Source organism: Salminus brasiliensis, chromosome 6 (genome assembly GCF_030463535.1).
Source record: "Salminus brasiliensis chromosome 6, fSalBra1.hap2, whole genome shotgun sequence".
Classification (NCBI taxonomy): Eukaryota; Metazoa; Chordata; class Actinopteri; order Characiformes; family Bryconidae; genus Salminus; species Salminus brasiliensis.
Window position 1 is genome coordinate 4,498,403 of NC_132883.1, and position 24,829 is coordinate 4,523,231.

Here is a 24,829-nt window from a genome sequence, read left to right on the forward strand (position 1 = left end):
GCCAAGCTAGTCGACCAGCACGACCAGCAAAATCAAGCTAGTCGACCAGTATGACCAGCAAAGTCAAGCTAGTCGACCAGTATGACCAGCATCGCCAAGCTAGTCGACCAGCACGACTAGCAAAATCAAGCTAGTCGACCAGTATGACCAGCATCGCCAAGCTAGTCGACCAGCACGACCAGCAAAATCAAGCTAGTCGACCAGTATGACCAGCATCGCCAAGCTAGTCGACCAGCACGACCAGCAAAATCAAGCTAGTCGACCAGTATGACCAGCAAAGTCAAGCTAGTCGACCAGTATGACCAGCATCACCAAGCTAGTCGACCAGCACGACTAGCAAAATCAAGCTAGTCGACCAGTATGACCAGCATCGCCAAGCTAGTAGACCAGCATGACCACACTAGTTGAGCAGCACGACCAGCAAAAGCAAGCTGGTCGGCCAGCATGGCCAGCATCGCCACACTAGTCGGCCAGCATCGCCACACTAGTCGACCAGCACGACCAGCAAAATCAAGCTAGTCGACCAACATGACCAGCATCACCACACTAGTTGACCAGCACGACCAGTAAAATCAAGCTGGTCGACCAGCACGACCAGCATCGCCAAGCTAGTCGACCAGCAGGACCAGCAAAATCAAGCTAGTCGACCAGCATGACCAGCATCACCAAGCTAGTCGACCAGCACGACCAGTAAAATCAAGCTGGTCGACCAGCATGACCAGCATCACCTAAGCTAGTTGACCAGCATCACCTAAGCTAGTTGACCAGCATGACCAGCATCGCCAAGCTAGTCAACCAGCATGACCACACTAGTTGAGTTAGCCTGATCTTGAACAAGGTTCACAGAAATGGTCATTTGATAAAAAGTAAACAGCAAAACTGTCAAGAAAAGAACTCCGTAATAAAAAATATTTCCATTCATTATTTCAGTTGTGAATGGGCAATTAATTACGTGGAAAATTTCACCCAATGGAAGGGTCAGGAGAGATGACGTATCAGAGTTGCTAATATTTGTTAGCAAGCTAACACATGCTAAAGGAACTAGCTCGATAGCGGATAGCAAGTGCAGGATAGGTAGCTTTACCTGTTGGTATCAGCTTTATATGCCAGCTTAGCAACAAGAGTATTATATCAGTGAACTTGTGCTAATATGTGATTCACATTTAATAAATAAAGTTTAATAGCGACGCTTTATCCAGATAAAAACGTCTCAGTAATGACCAGTAAATATCTTTCCATTGATTTGAAAACTAGCATAGAAGTATGGCAGCCAACTGAAGATGGGCATGTGATTAACTGCCTGATTTTAACCAGTTGGAATAGTCGGGGGGATAGGATGTGTTCTGGGGGGATAGGGTGTGTCACGACACCGGAAAGTCGAGAGAGCCTCACCAACCCCTTGTTCAAAAATCCAAGATGGCGGCACCATACTCAACAGTAATAAAGGCAGTAGTCTTCCACAGTTCTCATGAAATCCATGGTACCTACAGTGCTGTCCAGCTTCGATCTGTGGACATGCTAACCGAGCTAACTTGAGACATTAAAAGGGGACATATTTTGGTTGGGTATATAGATTTACCATAAAATGCTAGTAAAGGATTGTCAAACCAGTTGTGGTAAACTCTTTAGCGAACTGTTTGTTTTGGAAATGTTATGAAGTAATGTTCAGTTATTGGGATGCTGTTTACCTGGGATGCAGACTCCGAGGTAGTCCCTCAGCATTCATGGGATCGCTGGTTCAAATCTCGGGTCATGCTGCTTGCCATCAGCAGCTGGAGTCTGAGAGAGCACAGTTGGGAGGCTGGGCCTTGGTCTCCTAGTAGTGGGTCTTAGCTGTTAGCTGTTGTATCTGGGCATTTATGGGCTCCAAGTGGGCTAAGGCACTGCCGCTATGATCCGAGGACCCCTGGTTTAAATCCCAGGTTATGCTGCTTGCCATCTGCAGTTGGGGGTTGTCTGGCTTCACATACGGTATAGGAGATGTGCTAGTGTTTGGAGCATTGCTAGTGATGGGGGAATTTACCTAGGGTAATTGGCTTTCCAAATTGGGTGTTTCTAAAGAATCAGAGAGCTCCATTACGTCTACAACTTGGAGGTCTATGTGTAGGTGTGTGCTTGTGTTTACAGGAATAGATGATGATTGAAATGATACACATATGAAGATAAGTATGAAGCCTTTACTGGGCTTCTAATTTGAGTAAGTTGGAACAAAGCAGTTCTGTAATTGAGCGCAGCCGGGGTGTGTTTTTAAGCAAATGAGAGCTGGAGAGGGCAGCCTGAAAGACTGGCGTTTAATAGGAGTGTGTGCTGAGGACTGTAAGGTGTGAGGAACACATTGGAGGAGTGTGATGGTCCAGAAGACTGTAAGTATAAGGTTCTTTGTTGCAGGATGTAGGCCAGGAGGTGCTGAATGTATGCCTCCAGTGGATCTGCCATTGATTTTCAGGTGTAGTAAAGCAGGGAAATTACTGAAGTCTGAATACTGTGGGCTCATAGGATTGGAGTTTACTACCTAGAACCAGAAAAGTAAATAACGCTTATGTCCAAATATTTATGGACACCCCTTTTAATGAATGCATTCAGCCACTTTAAGTTGCACTCACATGACCCTATTGGCTCAATGCTGCTTAATGCCAGACTAGAGGGGTATAAAGCCCCCCAGCATTGAGCTGTGGAGCAGTGGAAAAACTGTGTTCTCTGGAATGATGGTGAAGCTCCATCCAGTACTTTTAGGATGAGGTGGGATGGTGATCATCCAGCATCCTGACTTCACTAACGCTCTTGTCGCTGAATACAATGAAATCCTCACAGCAATGCGCCTTCAAGATCATGCAGAAAGCCTTCCTCCCTGGACAGTAGAGACAGTTACTCCAACAAAAGCAGGATAAACCTTTTTCAATACCCTTATTTTTTAGAAGAATTAATGAATGAGCAGGTGTCCCAATACTTTTGTCTTTTAATAGTGTGCTAGAAATAACCTGCGTTTTTGTGTGTGTGTGTGTGTGTGTGTGTGTGTGTGTGTGTGTGTGTGTGTGTGTGTGTGTATACAGAGATAGTCCATGAAGATGTGAAGATGGGCTCCGATGGAGAAAGTGACCAGGCTTCGGCCACCTCATCCGACGAGGTGCACAGTCCGGTCCGGGTGCGGCTCCGGAACAACCCGGGACGCAAAATTTCCACTGAGGTACATCAGCATTCCCGACTCGTCCCTCAGCGTGATGTGGGAGCAGAACACTGTAAATAATGCACGCATTAGTGAGGGAGGGACGTTTTCCTCAGAACTGCGAGGAGCAGCTGGCAGCGGGGCGCCCAATAAAAGGACTGTTAATGCGCTTTGACAGACAGGTGTAGCGGAGTGTAAATTATGCAGAGAGCGGACCGTTTCCGTACGCTGATCGTTTCACCCTCGGCTCTGTCGTCAGCGCCTTGTGTTTCCTCGCTCGGGTTTGCCATTGTGCCCCAGATCAGCAGTTCTGCTTGTTTAAAGTTGGAATAATTTTATTTTTATTTATTGTATGTCCAAATATTTTTGGACACCCCTTCCAATGAATGCATTCCACTGCTTTGAGTTGCACTCATTGCTGATACAGATGTGCAAATGCACGCGCGCACACAACTTGTCTAGTCCCTGTAGAGGAGTACTGCCAAAAGAATAGGACTCTCTGGAGCAAATAAACATCCATGCTGCCTAATGCCAGGTGTGGGCTTGGGGGGGATGAAAAGCCCCCGAGCATTAATCTGTGGAGCAGTGAAAGAATCTCTGGAAGGATGGTGGTGCTCCACCCAATCCAATTTTGCTGGGGAGGTGGGGATGATGAGGTGGGGTGGTGATCATCCAACATTCTGACCTCACTAATGCTCTTGTTACTGAATGCAATCAAATCCTCACAACAGTGATTCTCCAAAATCTAGTAGAAAGCCTTGCTCCCTGGACAGTAGAGACAGTGACTCCAACAAAAGCAGGATCTGCTCTTTTTAATATCTTTGATTTCAGAAGCAATGAATGAGCAAATGTCCCAATACTTTTGTCCATTTAGTGTATGTTGGACAATTGGAGTTTGGAGCAAGTGTTTTATGGTATTTATCTTATCTTATGCTTTGCTAATGAGGTAGCGTATTATGCACATATTATGAATATTATGAATAATACGCTGCAGTTTCAGGGGTTGTTGCTTAGGGATAAGTTCCCCAGGCTGTGCTATTCAAATGTAATTTCATAATTACATACTTAATTACAATTGAGTTACATTGAATATGAATTACATTTAAATTCAGGTAATATTTTGTGTTGACCCGATCTGTACTTCTGACTTTTCCTCAATTCATCCAATAATAAAACAGGAGAAGTGGATTAATGTGTGTGTGTGTGTGTGTGTGTGTGTGTGTGTGTGTGTGTGTGTGTGTGTGTGTGTGTGTGTGTGTGTGTGTTTCTCTCTCAGGACATTAATAAGAGGCTGTCTCTGCCAGCTGATATCCGGCTGCCGGACGGCTATCTGGAGAAATTCAGTTTGAACAGCCCGCTGTTTGACAAACCGCTGAGCAGGCGGCTCCGCAGGGTCTCTCTGGTAACTGTCCACTCCCCGTCCCTTACTACTGTCCACTTCCTCTTGTACTTATCCCTGTCTTTACTACACTCCGCTCTCTGTCCTTACTGTTCAATACTCCTGGTCTTTACTTCTGCCCACTTTGTCCTTACTGCTCAACGCTTCCTGTCCTTACTTCGGACTACTCCCTATACTTACTTCTGACCCCTCCATTTACTTATTCCTGTCCCTTACAACTGACCCTATCTTGTCCTTTCTACTGACCCCTCCCTTTACTTATCCCTATCCTTATAACTGATAACTCAGTCTTTACTACTACTGACCACTCCATATCCTTACTACTGACCACTCCCTTTACTTATCCCTGTCCTTACAACTGACACCTCAGCCTTTACTGTGGACCACTCTATCCTTACATCTGACCCTATTATGTCCTTTCTACTGACCACTTCCTTTACTTATCCCTGTCCCTTACAACTGACCCTATCTTGTCCTTTCTTATGACCACTCCCTTTACTTATCCCTATCCTTATAACTGATAACTAAGCCTTTACTACTACTGACCCCTCTCTGTCCTTACTACTGTCCACTCCCTTACCTTAGTAGTGGCCAAACTCTTCCCTTACTTAGTATTAATGAGTCAGCGGTCAGTGATTCTCTCTCATTCCCCTCTACCTCTCCAGCCTCCCCCACACACCACCCCCATCTCAGTCTCCGCCTTGTGTTCTTGCATGTCTTATGTATTCAGGGTCAAACAGAGAGTCCGCCGCTCCGCATTATCAGCAGTGTGTGCTGTTATGAGGGCTTTGGCTCCGGCTTCACTGATGGGGATAAGAGGAGCTTTTAGCGATGCTTCTCCCTGCAGAGAGCTGTGTCTCTCTCTCTGTCTCTCTCTCTCTCTCTCTCTCTCTCTCTAGGGCTTTACAGTTGGATGTGAATGCGGAGAGGGAGAGATGGAGAGGGTTAGGACTTATTATAGGGTTAATGACTTTGTCTGATGTACACAGAGCCAGTTTTCCGGATATGGAATAGTTCTGGATGCTACTGTCGGATAAGAGTAGTCGTTTTTAATCTTAGATCAACTCTTAACCAGCCAGAACCTGCACTCTTATAACTAAAGGACAGGGATAAGTAAAGGGACTGGCTTCCTGTAGCTGCTGCCCACATCAGATTCAAACCCCTGACGCTGGCCTACAAAGCCAAGACTGTACCAGACAGCCCTTCCATACTTGATGGCACCGGGCAAAAGCCGGTCAGTACCAAGAGCCCTTCCAGCTTTAAACCCGCCATCCTTTAAAATCCACGGAAGACGAGCGTCCAGACTTTTTACTGTCCTGCACCGAAGTGGTGGAATGAACTTCCCCTGGGTGTCCGAACAGCAGAGTCCAACACTCACTGTCCTCAAACCCAGACTGAAGACCCTCCATAGTACTTGAGCAGAGTGTAGAGTATGTGGAGTATTGTGTCTCCAGACTGACTTCTGTATTTAGTAGTTTCTAAGCTTAGAGGGATCTTTTGGATTCTGGCTGGGCAGTGGTGGCTCAGCGGTTACAGCGCCGGGCTATCAATAACAGGGTTGTGTGTTCGATTCCCGGGCTTGGCAAGCTGCCACTGTTGGGCTCTTGAGCAAGGCCCTTTACCTTCTCTGCTTCCCGGGTGCTGGAGTTGGCTGCCCACTGCTCTGGGTGTGTGTATTCACTGCCCCTAGTTCACTAGTGTGTGTTCACTACCACAGATGGGTTATTTACATACTTATAAACTACTGTTCAGATCCTCTCCCGTACTGAATACAGTGATTTATACTCAACATCTGCTGCTCTTCATCTAATTAAACCAGTCACACACCCCTAGCTAGAGTCTAGAGATACACTATATATCCAATGAGCCGGACCTGGATTTGATACCGGGTATCCGTATCGGGCCATTAGCAGCAGAGAATGCTGGCTGGAATATCAGCAGTGGAGGGAAATGATTAGAAAAGCATATTGTTATCATAATAACAAAATTTATCACTAAGATAACATATCCTCATATTGCCCAGCTCTACTGGTCAGTATTAGTAAAGACTGAGGTGTACGTTGCCATTGCTTTCCATGTAGTTACTGAAGACTTGCAGGAATGGTTTGGTTAGCAATCAAATCCGCACTTCCTTCTTATGTAGTTCTCAGATGTAGTTGATGTTTAGTACCTGGATTTAGCTTCTTTGTCACTGGTTTCATGCTGCAAACGCTGCTTATGAACACTAGAAGTCACCCATTACATTTTTTGAAATACATAAAGTGCTGCCACTATGGCCAGCGAGTCGTGAATTCAACTCCTGAGCCATGCCGTATTGCCCTCACAGATGCCGCTCTCTCCCCTAATCACTCCTAAAGCAATGGTTAGCTGGTGTGGTGGGGCTTATGCACAAAGGAGCTTTATGTAAAGTGACATGTCCAGTCTTGAATAACAGTGGTGTGTTTTGGGTTGCAGTCGGAGATCGGGTTTGGGAAGTTGGAGACCTACGTAAAACTGGATAAACTAGGAGAGGTAAGGGAGCGTTTCTGTTGTGTAAAGATTCAGATTCACTTTGTCAAAAAGTGAAAAACAATAAAATGTTTGTGGGACCTTTTTTTTTTTTATTTTTTTTTTATTTATTATATCATTTTATTATATTAAATACTATTTTATGGATTAATTATAGTCTAATGTATCATTATTTTATTTGTTATTTTTTTCTATGCTGTTTTTGACCCATGGTCCGCCTCATACATTGCACTTATGGCTCGCCCAAAAGGAAAAGTTTGGACATTTCTGCTAGAGAGAGACAATATTGTCCTAGCATGTCCATTTAACCCGTTTTATTTACCTGGTTACAGTGTCTGCATTAAAAACTTGGCTTTCGGTGACCTTTCTGTGTCTCCATTATTGCCATTTTTATTTTTGCATTTTAAAGTGTGAATTAAAAAAAAAAAAAAAAAGATTTAAAATCTTTCATTTACACTGTGTCAAACTTTCATACTGAATGAACCAATAGAAATGCTCCAAAATGACCTGAAATAACCACTTTCATTCAGTTGCCTACTAAAAAATTGATTTGTTGTGTGGAAGGGGGGGGTGCTTTTTCAAACCCGTGTCCTCTCCTTCTTTCAGGGCACGTATGCGACGGTGTACAAGGGCCGCAGTAAACTCACTGATAACCTGGTGGCTCTGAAAGAGATCCGTCTGGAACATGAGGAAGGAGCTCCCTGCACTGCCATCCGAGAGGGTGAGTCACAGCACCACAACACAGAACCCAGAAAAGCTCCCCTGTACCAAAACGTGGCAGCTAAATATAGAGGTGTGCTGGAGCAGCCCTGGCCTACTGCATCTGCTTAACACAGTTACAGCGCTGATAGAGGACGGAGGAGTCAACTGGGTTGTTAGGGACGCTAATCGAGGGGGCAGGGACCATTGTTATACAATCGCTAGCCCTCTAGTGGCTTCCCATTGGAGAATTGCCACAGTGAATCAGCAGGTGTCCCAATACTTTTGTCCATATAGTGTATCTGTCTGTCTGTCTATCTAAGCTCTCTTCCTCTTTCTCTCCAGTTTCTCTGCTGAAGGATCTGAAGCATGCCAACATTGTGACCCTGCATGACATCATCCACACGCAGAAGTCTCTGACGCTTGTGTTTGAGTACCTAGTGAGTGACCCACACACACACACACACACAGGAACAAGCGTTAGCTCCCTCCAGCAGACACAGTTAGCCGATTGCACACTAAGCTGTGAATATATGCGTGTTTTCCATCTTCCTGATCGTTCTGTGTTTGCGATGTTCAGGATAAAGACCTGAAGCAGTACCTGGATGACTGTGGGAACTGTATCCACATGCACAATGTTAAGGTAAGAGTCAGCACACATGCTAACAAGCTGAAATGCAGTCATGTGAGACCTTAACCCCTTTCAAAATTACACAGTTTTACACTACTTTATTGCTTCAGCATGTGCAACTCTGTTCATGACTCGTGTGTGTGTGTGTGTGTGTGTGTGTGTGTGTGTGTGTGTGTGTGTGTGTGTGTGTGTGTGTGTGTGTATAGCTCTTCCTGTTCCAGCTGTTGCGAGGGCTGAACTACTGTCACAGACGCAAAGTCCTCCATCGAGACCTCAAACCCCAAAACCTCCTCATCAACGACCGCGGGGAGCTCAAGCTGGCCGACTTCGGTCTGCACACACACACACACACACACACACACACTCCCTAGCTAGTGTCAGCAGATTAGGGTCCAGAGATACACTATATTAGAGTCCAACGAGCCAGACCTGGATTTGATACCAGGTATCCGTATCGGGCCATTAACAGCAGAAAATGCTGGCTGCAATATCAGCAGTGGGGGAAAAAGAGGGAGTCCAGTCTGATAGCCTGAAATAGCACACACACACACACACACACACACACACACACAGTGTGTTACGCCTGTCGTTAGCTGTGTACCCACGCACACTATGCTGTGATTCATGATGATTCTGCTCCTTTACTTATTACCAGACTCCTCATGGGCTGGGTCAGGTGTGATAGAGTAGGGAAAGCAGGAATATGCAGCAGTATGGAACTACTGGTCTCACTGGGAACCAAGTCAGTCCATGGCGAGGCCAGGACTCTCTGGTGGGAGAGAAGATGTACTTGTTCTAATTATGGTGTTTTTATTTTGTTTTGTAGGTTTGGCTCGGGCCAAGTCGATTCCTACCAAGACCTACTCTAATGAGGTGGTCACTCTCTGGTACCGGCCTCCAGACATCCTTCTGGGAAGCACAGACTATTCAACCCAGATTGACATGTGGTGAGGAACTGTCTGATTGGACCTGATGTCTAAAAGATAAGAAGTTGTTCAGTAGCGGCTATTGAGTCAAAGCACTAATTCTCTCTCTCTCTCTGTGTGTGTGTGTGTGTGTGTGTGTGTGTGTGTGTGTGTGTGTGTGTGTGTGTGTTTTTTTTAGGGGGGTTGGCTGTATCTTCTATGAGATGGCCACAGGTCGGCCGCTGTTTCCAGGATCTACGGTGGAGGAGGAGCTGCACTTTATCTTCAAACTGCTAGGTACTGCATGTCTCTCTCTTTTACTTTGTCTGTCTCTCTCCTTTTTTTTTTTTTTTTTTTTTTTTTTTTTTTTTTTGGTCTTCTTCCTCCTCCCCCATCGTTTGCTCTCCACCTCTCACTCTGCTGATTCTGGCACTGGATCAGACCGTTTTTTTCTCAATCTCCCTCAATGTGTGTGTGTGGTATTTATAAACCCTCCCGCTGCTTCTCACAGGCACGCCTACGGAGGAAACCTGGCCTGGAATAACCTCCAATGAGGAATTCATCTCCTATAACTATCCCCGCTACCGCGCTGACTGTCTACACAACCACACTCCCCGGTAAGACTCCTCAAACACACTGCACCTTCTGCAGCTCTGGTTCTGGGATCCCTCTCGGTCACCTTCTCATTATTGCCTGATAGAAATGAGTCAGTCCTCTTATTGGACGGTGCTGAGCAGTGTGACTGAACAGTGTTATAATACAGCCAGCCAGTCCTGGGGCTGCGAGGGGGCATAAGGGAGGAGGGGGCAGTGCACCTCAGATGGAGTATTGTGTCCCCTTGGCTTCGGTTCGGGACATAAGGCTACCGGCCTTAATTTGCTAATCAACACAGAGCGCAGTCTCAGTCATGCGGAGCCTCTGTCTATATGATAGATAATAATTGCCTGTAATTATTTATCATGTTGCCGAATTACAGCTGCCAGTTTTAGGGGTATGCTGCAGTCAGTATGAAGCAGCTGGAGTGGTGCCAAGTGGAAAAAGTTGATGCTAATGTAAAGCAGGTTAACCTGATACCCTGCTATTGGCATTTTTAGCTATTCCCTGTTGAAAATAGTGCAAAAATGTCATTTGTAATGAATTGTAATTAATTAATTTATTTATTTATTTATTAATAAAATTAATAAACCAACCAGTTTTTGGAGTTTTTTTTTTTTTTGTTTTTTTTAGCTTTATCCACCAAACTGTGCACATGCTGAATGCCCTGATTTAGTACTGCTGTCCCTTTCTCCTATAGGCTGGACAACGACGGCGTGGACCTGCTGTCCAAACTGCTGCAGGTATGCTCCACCGCTAAAGCTCAGGTTCCTCCTGTGCACCATGTTGCGGGGATGCGTCTTCCGAGCAGGCAGTGGGCGTCTTGTTGAATTTGAAAGACCGATAGATAAATGCAAAACACAGGTATAGAGATGCACTGTATGGACAAAAGTATTGGGACACCTGATCGTTCTATTTTTCTTTCAAAATCAAGGGTTAAAGGGTTTTTGCTGGAGTAACTTTCCCTACTAGATTCGTTGTAGCATTGCTGTGAGGATTTGATTGCATTCAGCAAATATGATCATGTTCATGAGGTCAGGATGTTGCATGGTCACCCACCCCACCCCAGCTCACCATCAACTCCTAAAATCATCATCCCAATCCCAAAGTATTGGATGGAGCACCATTCTCTGGAATGATGGTCTTCCACTGCTCCACAGCTCAATGCTGGGGGGGGCGGCTTTTCTACACCTCTAGCCCACACCTGACATTAGGCATGGCGCCACAAGGTTTATGCTTATCTGCTCCAGGAAGAGTCCTATTGACCATACTTCTCCCCAGGGACTAGACAAGCTCTGTGCATGTGTGTGCATTTACACGTCTGTGTCAACAATAAGAGCATCTTAAAGTAGCTCAGTGCATTCATTCGAAAGGGTGTCCACAAACTTTTGACATATAGCGTATGATTGCTTTTGAGAAGGCTATTCTGTGAGAGATGAAGTACTGAGGTTGTAGTGCAGCGCTGTAAATGGACCCTGGCTTATCTCTGCACTGCTGCTCTGATAAGCAGTAACTGACTACATGATGTAAAGGTCAGTGTGTGTCCAGCACACACACACTCTGTATGTTTAATGATAAGTAATAGCACTGGATAAACAGCTTCACTGTAGTGTTGATTGACTGACTGTGTTTTGCTTTCCTATTTAAATTGTCTCTCACACAGACTATTTCAGTTTTTTTAAGTGAGACTGATGCAGTGTGTGTGTGTGTGTGTGTGTGTGTGTGTGTGTGTGTGTGTGTGTGTGTAATCTTGTTTCAGTTTGAAGGAAAGAAGCGCATATCTGCAGAAGAAGCAATGAGACACTCGTACTTCCACTGCCTGGGAGAGAGAGTTCTCACACTGCCTGACAGTATGTATATACACACACACACACACACACACACACACACACACACACACACGATTAAACTATTCAGGAGAGACTGAGCGAGTCAGCGCTGCCAGACAGAGTGTGAACGCACATATGCGCACATATTTTTAATGCTGTATATTTCCATATGGAGAACAACATGTTGATCAGGAGGACCCATATGCTGGTGCTTAAAAACAGTCCAGTAAGACGTTCAGATTATTAGTGCTCTTCAGATTCGGGGTTCGAGGATAAACCTCTTGTTGAGAACCGTACAGTACTATTGGGGGTGGGTATTGTGTATTAAGCTATATACACATGCATTCACATACAGATATTATGAGGGTACTACTGCTACTGCTCTAGACCTCATTCCAGCTCAGCTAGTTTATATCAGCTAGGATCTAAAAGATCCCTCTAAGCTTAGAAACGACTAAATACAAAAAGTCAGTCTGGAGACCACAAGTAGTACTCTCAGAAGAGGAGGGTCCTCAGTCTGGGTTTGAAGACAGCGAGTGTTCGGACACCCAGGGGAAGTTCGTTCCACCACTTCGGTGCAGGACAGAGAAAAGTCTGGACGCTCGTCTTCCGTGGATCTTAAAGGATGGTGGGTCGAGCCAAGCCGTACTTGAAGCTGGAAGGGCTTGTGGTGCAGATCTGCTTTTGACCATCGTCATCAAGTACGGAGGGGCTGTCTGGTCAGTTCTTGGCTTTGTAGGCCAGAGTCAGGGGTTTGAATCCGTTGCGGGCAGCAGCTGCAGGAAGCCAGTAGAGGAGTCACATGGCTCATGCAATAGAGGGTGTAGAACACGCCCCCTTTAGTCGGACTGAGTGGTGAATCATTCTGCAGCCGTTTATTAGGGAATGCAGCCAAACCGGGAACGGCACAGGCTATTACCCGCTCAAGTTAAATGCAGTGGGACTCAACAGCAATCCAGCCAAATTACTAAAGAACCAGTGGTCCGTGTAAATCGATAAGTAGCCAGGAACACCCAGCTAACTGAGGCTCAAAGCACACCTGTTTAGAGGACAAAGCCTCCGAGCACAGAGCACAGAGTCGAGGGAACGGTCTTAGGAGTGTTCTCCACTGTGTGTTTCAGGCTCAGTTAGCAGACAGACTCCTCCAGGTTTCTCTGCCTTTTAATCAAACTTGGCATCTCGCTGAATTCACATCTGCAGCGTGTTTGTTATGAGAAGCACATGCTGATGAGTGCTAATACATATACATATTCTTTTTTTTATATATATACATTTTCATTCATGCAACCTTTCTGGCCTCCAACTGTTTTTTTCATTTTTAAATGTCGACATTAAGTAAATTACAGACAGTTGTTTTGTAGTTTGGGGCAATAAATCTCCATAATTACATTTTTTGGATTTTGTGGCTTCCAGCTGCCCCTCCATGATTAAGTGGTGGCTCAGCGGTTAGAGCTCCCGGCTGTTGATAACAGGGTTGTGGGTTCGATTCCCGAGCTCGGCAAGCTGTCCCTGTTGGGCCCTTGAGCAAGGCCCTTCACCCTCTCTGCTCCTCGGGCGCTGGAGTTGGCTGCCCACAGCTCTGGGGGTGTGTGTGTGTGTGTGTGTGTCCTGCCCCTAGTTTGTGTGTGTGTGTGTGTGTGTGTGTGTGTGTGTGTGTGTGTGTGTGTGTGTGTGTTGTGTGTGTGTCTTCACTACCACAGATGGGTAAAATGTGGAGGACACACTTTCAAATTTACAGTGACAGGAGTTAATCTGCATAGTTTTTGGGGGGGGGCAGTAAATCGCCATAATATCTTGGGGAAGGTGGGGTGGCAGTTATGGGGAAAAAAATTTTGGGGTAGGGGGGCAGCTAATCACCCCTAATATTATTTATTTTTATTTTTTTTGGGGGGGGGGTACAGTTAATCGCCATAATAATTTTTTTGGGGGGAGGGCAGTTCATCTCCATAATTTAAATTTTGTTTTTTTTGGGGTGGGTGGGGGGGGGGGGGGGGGGGCAGCTAATCGCCATATTTAAATGTTGTTTTTTGGTGGGGGGGCAGCTAATTGCCGTAATTTTCTTTGGGGGGGGGGGCAGTTTTAATTTTGTGCTTTTCTGTCTTAAAAGTATTATTTTTGTCAACATTAAGTAACATTACAGACTATTATTTTGGAACCGGTTCATTTACATTCATTTCTCTGTGTATTAATTGGCGCTGTCTCTGTCCACAAAACAAGAAAATGTAATGAAATGACCTTTACAGATACAGACTTATCCAATCTTCAAAAAACATTCATCACAAAAACATTTGGATTGAATGACTGATACCTTTATATCTACTGCACATTTCTGCCATGAATGTCATCCTCTGTATCCTCTGAATGACGGGATCGTTAAGGTGCAGTTCACCTTTACATTCAAGCTTGAATTGTAATTTCTGGCCACCTCTGACAGTTTCCCAGTAGGTCCTTCATTCTTTTATTAAAATTAATTCAATTAAAACGTGTCCCCCACTTCCATACAACCACATCCAGTGCTATAATACATTATACTCGCACTCGCCTCCTCATCTCGTTCCTTATAAGGACTTTATAGACACTGTGACATTCCAGGAGCCTCAGGCGTGTAGAATTAACTGCCTTTGCAGCTTAATATCTCACAAATATAAGACTTATCCACTGTAGCTTAAACTGCCACAGAAACTTTAACCAACTGAACAAAGCTTGTGTGGGTCGTCTGGAGGAGGTTGCCAGCGTTATGATGTCAGTTCAGTGGGCAGCAGTCTTCGCTCACGTGTAGTGTTATTCAACTCTCACCATTTTTATTAACAACTGTGTAATTCAGTGGATCCAGTAGCATTAGGAGAATGTACGCAGAATGTACAGTATAGAATGGTATAGAATGAAGGGTGTGCCCGGGAGAATGGATGCTACGGTCTGATTCAGGCACGTGCACACTTTACTCTTATTCTTCATCTTATTCTGATGGTCGGTGTTGCTGGAAGCCATCGGGCAGTTTTACTCTGTGCGTTTCCTGCCTCTGTAATGCAGTTTGATGTGCTTCAGTCATTACTGCACCATGCAGGAGCTGCTCAGCCTCCACTGCTTCAGCCTCTCTCAGCTGGCTGCAGCTCTTTCATCCTTTTTTGATGTTTGATCAGTTTTTTAGATAGACACACCATGGGTACACACACACACACACACACACACACACACACACACACACATATTCAAGCCTCGTCCTGTGTTTGAGGATTGCACCTTGACCGCGTGATTCAGTTTAAGGCTAAGCTTCCCTGACCGTCTGTAGTGTGTGAGGACAGGGTTGGGGTAAAAGCACTGTGATTGGATGATTAGGAAATAGCCTCTACATTGTGATGCACCTTATATCTGTACACTAGATGTAAGAACTGTAATGCTCTGCTGTCTTTATTGAAAGCACTACGACTGTCAAATGATTCAAATAATAATAAACTCCCAATTAATTACATTTATTTTGTGCATTTCAGCTAATCAGGGCTATCCCCATTAATGTGTAGTCTTTCACTTTTAATCATGTTTATTTGGGTTGTTAATCTCCATAATTGTTTTTTTTTTTTTTTTTTTTGGGAGGGGGGGGGGTTATTGTTTATTATTTTGTCCCCCCACAAAATATATATTTTTGGTGGGGCGGGGCAAAATAATCTCCATAATTACATTTTTTGGGGGCCAAAATAATCTCCATAATTACATTTGGGGGGGGGGGCATAATAATCTCCATAATTACATTTTGGGGGGTGGGCAAAATAATCTCAATAATTACATTTTTTTTGGGGGGGGGCAAAATAATCTCCATAATTACATTTGGGGGGGGAGGGGGGCAAAATAATCTCAATAATTACATTTTTTTTTGGGGGGGGGCAAAATAATCTCCATAATTACATTTTTTTGGGGGGGGGGCAAAATAATCTCCATAATTACATTTTTTTTTGGGGGGGGGGGGCAAAATAATCTCCATTATTACATTTCTTGGGGGCCAGAATAATCTCCATAAGTACATTTCTTGGGGGGCCAAAATAATCTCCATAATTACATTTGGGGGGGAGGGGGCAAAATAATCTCTATAATTACTTTTTTTTTGGGGGGGGGGGGGCAAAATAATCTCCATTATTACATTTCTTGGGGGCCAGAATAATCTCCATAATTACATTTTTTTGGGGAAGTTACATGCAATTAATTGCATGTATTTACTCAATTTTGTCTCTAAAAGATTTTCCACAATTAATTCAACAATTAATTTAGAATTAATTCAACAAAGCACGTGATGTCATGGTGCGAACACAGGGCTCTCGCATGAGTTTCTTCACCGGCATCCAGTGAGCTCAGTGACTGCATTTTCCACCCAGTGATCATATGCATTATATTCTGTATATCGACGCTGTTGAGCAGAAAGCTTGTATCACCATTCTTGTATCACTTTCTTTATATGGTGTCCAAACTTCCTGATGAATGGACCAATAGAAATGTCCTGAAATGGCCTGGAATAAAATCTTTACGTCGACTTCCATTAAAGGTTAAGGAGGTCCTTTTGGAGATGAGATTTTTGTGTGACCGTGGCAGGATACTGTGTACAGCAGAACCGGAGCCTCTCGCTCTTATTCATACGGCTTATGGGTACAGTGGTACAGTGGGAGCTCTAGAGGTTGAATCTGAGGGTTACAGTCAGTGTTTGGGCTTCAGTCTGATTACTACCACACATGACCTCATACATGCAGATGTTCCTGGCTAGTGAAGTGATTTTGCTCATGGTTATAATGCAGTGCTCTCTCCCGCAGCTACGTCCATATTTGCACTTCAAGACATTCAGCTGGAGAAGGAGACAGGCATGAGGACGACCTCCCTATCAGACTCCGGTACGAACAGCACCCCATTACTCTTTTACTGACTGACATGATGATGATGATGTTGATGAGGACAAAGACACTGGTCCCTATCTTCATAACTTTAATTATTTTTTAAATTTTGAAATGATTGGAAAAAACATTTAGTACATTACAATATTGATAACATTAACATTAAATTCTATTACATTTTGGAGCATTTCTATTGGTTCATTCACCATGAAATTCTGACACATTGTCAAGAACAAGATTTGCATTTTGTCATAAAGTGAAAAAAGACATCTTATTAATTTCATAGACTGTTGGGCTTCTCAGTACTTTGACAGTTGGTCCTACCCTTAAAAATGAAGGTGCTTCATGTGGTTCATTGAGCGACACCATAGTTCACTATTACCATCACATGTATTTGTGCAGTTTTTCACAATAATTACATTTTTGTGATTAATTCCATTTATTTACTCAAATTTCATTTTAGTCTGAAATTGAAATATAACTCTAATAAATACACCAGTGACAAATATAACAAATAAATAATAAAGGATACTCTGATTCTTTTTATTTATTTATTTATAATTTATTTTCTTAATTTATTTTGTATTGCTGTCAAGTATTATAAAGAACGTCTTATAAATATCCTTGTCAATTTCATCAATACAAGCAACTCCTCAAAGTTGTTGTATTTTCAGCTCAAACACACTCTAGAACATAAATTTGCAACAAGATTCACAAGATGTGAATTGTCGATGTCCCTGAAATGTACATTTTAATAGTGTTTACAAGCAAAGAAAACTAAATATCTAAATTCTGTTAATATGTAATGTCTCAAATGAAGACACACATGAGTAGGATCACCTGGAAATATATCTGATATGTGTGACCTCCTATAAATAAACATTTGTGGACGAATAAAGGTATGCAGAACGATCAAAACACGCCCCAAAATTGCCTCCTGAGGTCCCAAGATCAAATAAGATAATCCTTAACTGAACTACAGTCACCTTTCCACGCTTGGTGCTAAAAAAGTGCACAAAAAAAAAGTGTTATTTTTCAATATATTAATTTCATTATTTTTATCAAAATTGGTATTAAAAATTGAATAATTTTAGTGGTATTGGTGCAGAGTACAAATTTATTAATCTTGACATCCCTAGTGAGCACCCTAGTGTGTTCTGTGGCATCACTCAAAGAACCATTTGAAGCCCCCTTTATTTGTAGGAGTGTAGATTCCTGTACTCTTGGGAAGAGGCTCATGCATAAGTTTTTTTTTTTTTTTTGTTTTTTTTTTGTTTTTTTTTTGCAATTATCTGATGCAGATGAGGACCAGTTTCCTCTGTAATTAAGACTCTCGTTATCTGATTAGCACAGATTGATGATGCCGTGCTCTGCTGAGCGCTCTGGTGCTTTAGGTGACGTGAAAGCATTTAAGAAATTCTTACTGCAGGACCTTACCCTCATGATAAATGTCCCTCTAGTGCAGAGCATCCTTCACTAATTCCCATAAGATCATTAATAAGGGGCATGGATGGTAGTAAGTAATGCAGCCCCTTGATGCGGTCAGCTACTCCACTGTCCACGTAGGTCCACACTCTTCAGTGACTGGCAGGCAAACTCATTATCTGTCCCGTCCTCATTCCTCTCCCTAGTGGAGATCAGGTCATTGTACTGGCTATTTTCTCTTTCTCTCTCTCTCTCTCTCTCTCTCTCTCTCTCTCTCTCTCTCTCTCTCTCTCTCTCTCTGGGAATTTTCACTCTTTAAACTGCATTTTTAATTTAGCTGCTTTTTGAGTCATTCTGCTGCTGTTTTGTAACGTTTCGATGTAATCTGCTCCACTGTTGTGTTCCAGAGCTTTTGCAAAGATGCCTAAGGTTCCGGCACACCTTAGGTACATACAATTGCCCTTCTGCTCCTAGCCAGAGGCAAGAAGCTCCATCTCTGCCTTATGTCCTTGTGCCCTTTCCCTACTGTCCACATTTACTTTCTCCTGCTTACAGTAATTAAACAAAACTACCTTAATATGACCATTTTCGCGCATAAACTCCAGGATGTGTCTGCAGAATCGGGTCCTGAGTCTTCCTCTCAGACATAAAGTGTACGGACAGAGACTGTCCGTGCCAGACACGTTCTCGGGTAGTCTCACTACAGGAAATGTTGTAGGCAAGGGGCAACAGCAGGGTGCAAAAGGATGCTTACATGTGAAAATTCATCAACTGGCCAGCCGTGAGTTCTCCGGATGATCACTCCCAGCTCACTCTTAATTAGCATGTTGCTGTGATCCAAGGGTCGCTGGTTCGAATCTGGGATCATGCAGCTTGCCTTCAGCAGCCGGAGCCCTAGAGGGCACAATTGGCCTGGCTCTCTCAGGGGTGGGTTCTTGTCATCTCCGATTCTTACGCTTGTCCATTTTTCTGGCTTCTAACACCACATCACCTTCAGGAACTGACCGTTCCTCTCCTTCTGCTTAGCTGTTACTTATTTGTCCACTTATTTTACCCATTTTCTCCCCAATTTGGGCCGCCAATTACCCAACCTGTACGTAATCTCCCCGCATCGCATGCACCCCCCCCTCAATCACCAATAACCATACCCGGCTCCAACGCACCAGCCTGCAGACACCAGTGATGGCCAGCACCACAGCAATGTTGGGGGAGAGCGCCTTCTACCCACCCTGGAGAGAGCCAGGCTGATCGTGCTCCCTCTGGGACTCGGCTGCCGATGGCCAGCAGCATGACCGGGATTCGAATCCAGAGTTCCACCGATCATTGTGACCGCGCCTTAGCACGCTGGACCACCCGGGCCCCCTCAAATAATTTCTTTTTAACTAATCATGCTACATGTAGTTTCCCGGAGTCTGTTCTGTAGGTCATCACCACTGTTTGTGGTCTGCTCTGGTTTGTTTGCAAAAACTCCAAAAACTCAAAACCTCATAAGTCCATTCTCGAGCACTGTGAGGTTCTATTTTGGTCATAATTGTCCAGGCTTAGTTTGAGGAGCAGTGTTTTGACCACACTGTTGTTCTGCCCTGGTTTTAGTCGAGTTGGGTTTTTCTTAGGGGAAAAGAAACCAATGAAAAAAAGCTCACTGTCATGAAAAATGAATTCAGACTCACCAAAATAAAAACTAGCAGGACATTTGATATGACACACACACACACACACACACACACGCGCACCATGTACTGAATCAACAGAGAAGGTGGACTCAAACTGACGTACGCAAAGTCCAAAACACTCCTGCTCGTGTTGTCGCCGCGTTGGACGACACGCAGACAGCTCTTTGATCTAGACAGCAGACACAGACACAGGTGCTGCTCTTACACACAGACCAGATGTGGTCATTTAAATTTCATTGGTCATTTGTTTAATTGTCTGAAATCCCTCTTGTTCCCTTCTGTGTCTGTTGATCACCCTGAGAATGAGGGGTGTGTGTGGGGGTGTGTGTGTGTGGGAGGGGCTTGTATCTGGGTGTGGTCTGATTGGGGATGAGACTCTTCCTCTCCTACATGATTCGTAGGAGAACCAGTAAAACCTCAGATTTAAACCCTGAACAGACGCAACCGGACCAGCAGCAGATTACACTGTTCTATGCTGTTCAGGAATGTTCTAGAATTTCCTCATTCCCAGCGTTCTAGAGTGGTTGCCCAATTCACACTGTTCAAGAGATGTTCTAGATGGTTTACCTCCCCATTTACTCCTTTTTAGAATGTTCTCGAATGTTCTCCTCGTTCAGTGTTTCAGAAAGGTTGCTCCATTCACACTGTTCTAGAATGTTCTCAATATTCTTCTCATTCATTGTTCTAGAATGTTCTTCCGATTTCATTGTTCTAGAATGTTCTTCCGATTTCATTGTTCTAGAATGTTTTCCTCTCCAATTACACCCTTTTAGAATGTTCTCAAAATTCAGTGTTCTAGAATGTTCTCCCGATTTCATTGATCAGGAATGTTTTAGAATTTTGATTATCCGTGTTTTAAAATGTTCCCCCATTCAGCTTTTTAGAACTCTAGTCCTGTTGACTGTTCTAGAATGTTCACCCCATTCTGTGTTCAAGAATGCTCTATTCTAAAATATTTTCCCCCAAAATGCTGTTCTAGAACGTTCTCAATATTCCCCTCATTCAGTGTTCTAGAACATTTGCCCCACTGTTCTAGAGTGTTCTGTTCTAGAATAGTTTTCCCCATTCACACTGTTCTAGAATGTACTGTTCTAGGATAGTTTTCCCCATTCACACTGTTCTAGACTGTTCTCAGTATTTTTCTTATTTAGTGTTCCAAAATGTCTCCAAAATGCCTCTTTCACAGTTCATTAATGTTCTAAACTGTTCTACCCATCCAGTGTTTCAGAATGTTCTAGATGTTTCTTCTTCACTGTACAAGAATGTTCTAAAATATGTCCCCATTAACAATGTTCTTGAATGTTTTAGAAGGCCATCTCTATACACACCCCCTTAGTGTTCTTGCACGTTCTACTTATTCATGGTTCTAGAATATTTGCTTTATCCACAATGTTGTACAAATGTTCTAGAATGTTCTCCAATGTTCTACAGTGTTCTCCCCAGTCAGTGTTGTTGTTGTTGTTGTTGTTGTTATATCCCTATTCAGAATGTTCTAGATTGTTCTAGAATGTTCTTGAATATTCTCCTCATTCACAATGATCTAATGTTCTCCCTCATTCGCATGGTATTAGCATGTTCTCCTCAGGTCAGGATGTTTGATGGTTTAGCTCGGTCGCACTGTATGGACGGTTCGGATGACTCCGCTGTGGAGTGTTTTCCTTGCTCTGGTTCTTCAGGGTTCTGTCAGGGAGTTTCACTCCTGTGTTTCAGGCTGAAAGAACCGCGAGCTGTGGTGCTTTGTCACTGTGCCAGTCCTGCTGCCCAGCACACTTCAGTGTTTTCCCTGCTCTAGTACACTCAGCTCCACTCATCCGCTAATCATCAAAGGCTGTTTCCCTGCTCTCACACCCCATTCAGCTCATCAGCTAATTATCCAGCCCTCAATAAGCAGAGTCAAGGGGGATGGAGCAGCCACGACACACAGCAGCCGATGGGTCCGCTGAAACTGGAACCAGGATAGTCTTACTGAAAAATCTCATTTACACAGGAGCCACTATATGTCCAAATGTTTGTGGACACCCTTTCCAATAAATGCATTTAACCAATTTAGGTTGCATCAGTAGATTAGAACTCTCTGGAGCAGATGAACATGAACCTAATGCCAGGCGTGTGCTAGAGGGGTTTAAAGCCCCCCAGTATTGAGCTGTGGAGCAGTGAAAGAACTGTGTTCTCTGACTCACTGATAATGACCTCCTGACCTCACTGATAATGTTTAAAGCAGCATTATGTAGCAATCTGACCATAAAACATCAGCTTCCACAGCTCTGCTAACTGTAACAGTGGGGGAACGGCGTCTCCGTCATTCCCACTCCGGGCCGGAGCGCTGCTGCTGCTACTGCATTATGGAGCTTTGGTGGTGGAGCTGCAGTTGGAGAACCTCTCTCCAGAACTGCTGTGTAACGCTGCGGAACCCATAGAGTCATATTAGTGTATAATCCTGTAGTATTACTCTACCGCCTCAGTCCACATGCTTCTCTACCTTCTGATGCTGCGTCTGGATCCTCCAGCTTGTCCAGAAATGTATTTACTGCAGTGGTGTGAAAGTGTGGATTACACTTCCCAGCTGGGAGAGCAGGGGGAGCCCAGGAGCACAAAATTGCGTAATGCTGCTGTTCTAGTGTTTTTAATCCACAGACCTTTTAGCTACGTTAGCCTAACGTCGGACACCGGTCATGTCTGAACTTTTCTGTGTTACTTAGTGTTCGTGTGACTCAGATAAGAGGTGTGTGTGTGTGGTGTGTAGTGTGTGAGATTTACATGTTGAGTGTGACTCACTTGACTGGGCTGTGTGGGTAAAGCTGTTGAAGACGAGCTCTTCAGCTCTGCTTAGATGTGATCACCGAGGCGGGAAAGACAATAGTTCACTGGCGCCCACTGCTCTGATTCACCAGCTCTCACACACACACACACACACACTCACGTGTGTGTTAATGGCATGAATAGAGACCTGGACTGTCTCACTGAAGCCATAGGAGTAGGAGCCTCCATAGAACCACACTGACCTTCCCCTCATTTCTAAAGGCTTTCTGACCCCAGAGACCTCATCTCACCCACTTGTCTGCTGTGGTTCCTGTGCTGGACCCTAGAACGTTCTCCTCCTTCAACACGGTTCTCGAATCCTCTCTTTTAATTTTCAATATTCTAGAATGTCATTCCTTTCTAGAACATTCTCTCTCATTCTCACTGTTCTAGACAGTTCTGCCCAGGTAAACTGTTCTAGATGGTTCTGCCCAGGTAAACTGTTTTAGATCAATTTATACATTCACACTTTTCTAGACGGTTCTGCCCAGGTAAACTGTTCTTGAGTGTTCTCCACAAGGCCGACTGTGAAAGACACATCTCTCCAATCACAGCTTTAGAGAGTTCTCCTCGGTCAACACTTCTAGAATGATCTCCCCCCATTTACTGTTCTACAATGTTCTCCCTCATTTACACTGTTCTACACTGCTCCCCCTCCGTTACGCTGTGCTAGTGTTCTCCCTCATTTACACTGTTCTACACTGCTCCCCCTCCGTTACGCTGTGCTAGTGTTCTCCCTCATTTACACTGTTCTACACTGCTCCCCCTCCGTTACGCTGTGCTAGTGTTCTCCCTCATTTACACTGTTCTACACTGCTCCTCCTCTGTTACGCTGTGCTAGTGTTCTCCCTCATTTACACTGTTCTACACTGCTCCTCCTCTGTTACGCTGTGCTAGTGTTCTCCCTCATTTACAGTGTTCTACACTGCTCCCCCTCCGTTACGCTGTGCTAGTGTTCTCCCTCATTTACACTGTTCTACACTGCTCCCCCTCCGTTACGCTGTGCTAGAGTGTTCTCCTTCATTTACACTGTTCTACACTGCTCCCCCTCCGTTACGCTGTGCTAGTGTTCTCCCTCATTTACACTGTTCTACACTGCTCCCCCTCCGTTACGCTGTGCTAGAGTGTTCTCCTTCATTTACACTGTTCTACACTGCTCCCCCTCCGTTACGCTGTGCTAGTGTTCTCCCTCATTTACACTGTTCTACACTGCTCCCCCTCCGTTACGCTGTGCTAGTGTTCTCCCTCATTTACACTGTTCTACACTGCTCCCCTCCGTTACGCTGTGCTAGTGTTCTCCCTCATTTACACTGTTCTACACTGCTCCCCTCCGTTACGCTGTGCTAGAGTGTTCTCCTTCATTTACACTGTTCTACACTGCTATATCTTAGTTGATGTTCTAAGATGTTCTATCAGATCAGAATGTTCCAAAAACTCTCCCTCAGTCACCCTTTTCTAGGATGTTCTCCCCTTTCAGTGTGTTCTAGAGTCTCTCCCTAAGTCAAGTTGTCAAAGACCCTTCTCCCCAATCACACTTCTCAAATGTTCTCCAAAGGCAGACTGTTCTAGAACGTTCTGTTTCATTTCCAGTGTTCCACAATGGTATCCATCTGTTGCACTGTCTTTAAATGTTCTATCAGTTCTAGAATGTTCTTTTCAACCCCTTTCAGAATGTTCTAGATTCTCTTTCTCTCGCCCTCATTACCATACTGTTCTGTAACGTTCTCCTTCAATCACACCAGTCTAGAAGTTTCTCCTACAGTCACCTTATTCTAGATAATTCTTCCCTATTTTCTATTGTTCTAGAAGGTTCTCCCCAATGATCAGTTCTAGAACATTCTCCTGTTCCGGTTTTAAACATTCTGAAATACCTGGCTGCATTAGTGTGTGTGTGTGTATGTATGTGTGTATGTATGTATGTGTGTGTGTGTGTGTGTGTGTGTGTGTGTGAAACAGAACTCCGGGTCTTTTGGTTCTCTGCAGTTTATGGTCAAGCTGTTTGACGGCTGTTGCTGTGACAGAGCCCTGCTGCCCTAATTCTGGCCGCGGTGCCGTTGACGTCACAGAAGGTTCCAGGCTGTGGAGCGTGAGCGCGAATGTGTGGCTCATTGGGCTGCTTAGTGTGAGTGACGCCCCCACGGGGTTCGGAGGGCACAGGGGTGTTGCTAATGTGCCCTTTAGTGCTGGAGCCCTAGTGCTGCTTCTGTCCTGCGTGAATACTGCAGATCTGCCAGCCTTAGTCAGAGAGCAAACACTGTCTCTCTGTGTGTGTGTGTGTGTGTGTGTGTGTGTGTGTGTGTGTGTGTGTGTGTGTGTCTTTATCTGTCTTTATT

The 24,829-nt window shown here is 44.3% G+C and overlaps 1 protein-coding gene across 3 annotated transcripts in view; it reads left to right on the top strand.

Moving 5' to 3' along the window:
* cdk16 (cyclin dependent kinase 16) overlaps window positions 1-24,829 on the top strand; it is a 50,065-nt gene that overhangs the window by 22,302 nt on the left and 2,934 nt on the right. For all 3 annotated transcript variants that reach the window (XM_072681380.1, XM_072681382.1, XM_072681381.1), the window contains 13 exons: window positions 3,051-3,184; window positions 4,440-4,565; window positions 7,017-7,073; window positions 7,677-7,791; window positions 8,115-8,209; window positions 8,350-8,412; window positions 8,607-8,730; window positions 9,227-9,347; window positions 9,505-9,602; window positions 9,817-9,922; window positions 10,600-10,642; window positions 11,659-11,749; window positions 16,522-16,599. In XM_072681380.1, coding sequence (XP_072537481.1) covers window positions 3,051-3,184; window positions 4,440-4,565; window positions 7,017-7,073; window positions 7,677-7,791; window positions 8,115-8,209; window positions 8,350-8,412; window positions 8,607-8,730; window positions 9,227-9,347; window positions 9,505-9,602; window positions 9,817-9,922; window positions 10,600-10,642; window positions 11,659-11,749; window positions 16,522-16,599 — 1,251 coding nt within the window. The remainder of the gene's footprint in view (window positions 1-3,050; window positions 3,185-4,439; window positions 4,566-7,016; window positions 7,074-7,676; window positions 7,792-8,114; window positions 8,210-8,349; window positions 8,413-8,606; window positions 8,731-9,226; window positions 9,348-9,504; window positions 9,603-9,816; window positions 9,923-10,599; window positions 10,643-11,658; window positions 11,750-16,521; window positions 16,600-24,829) is intronic.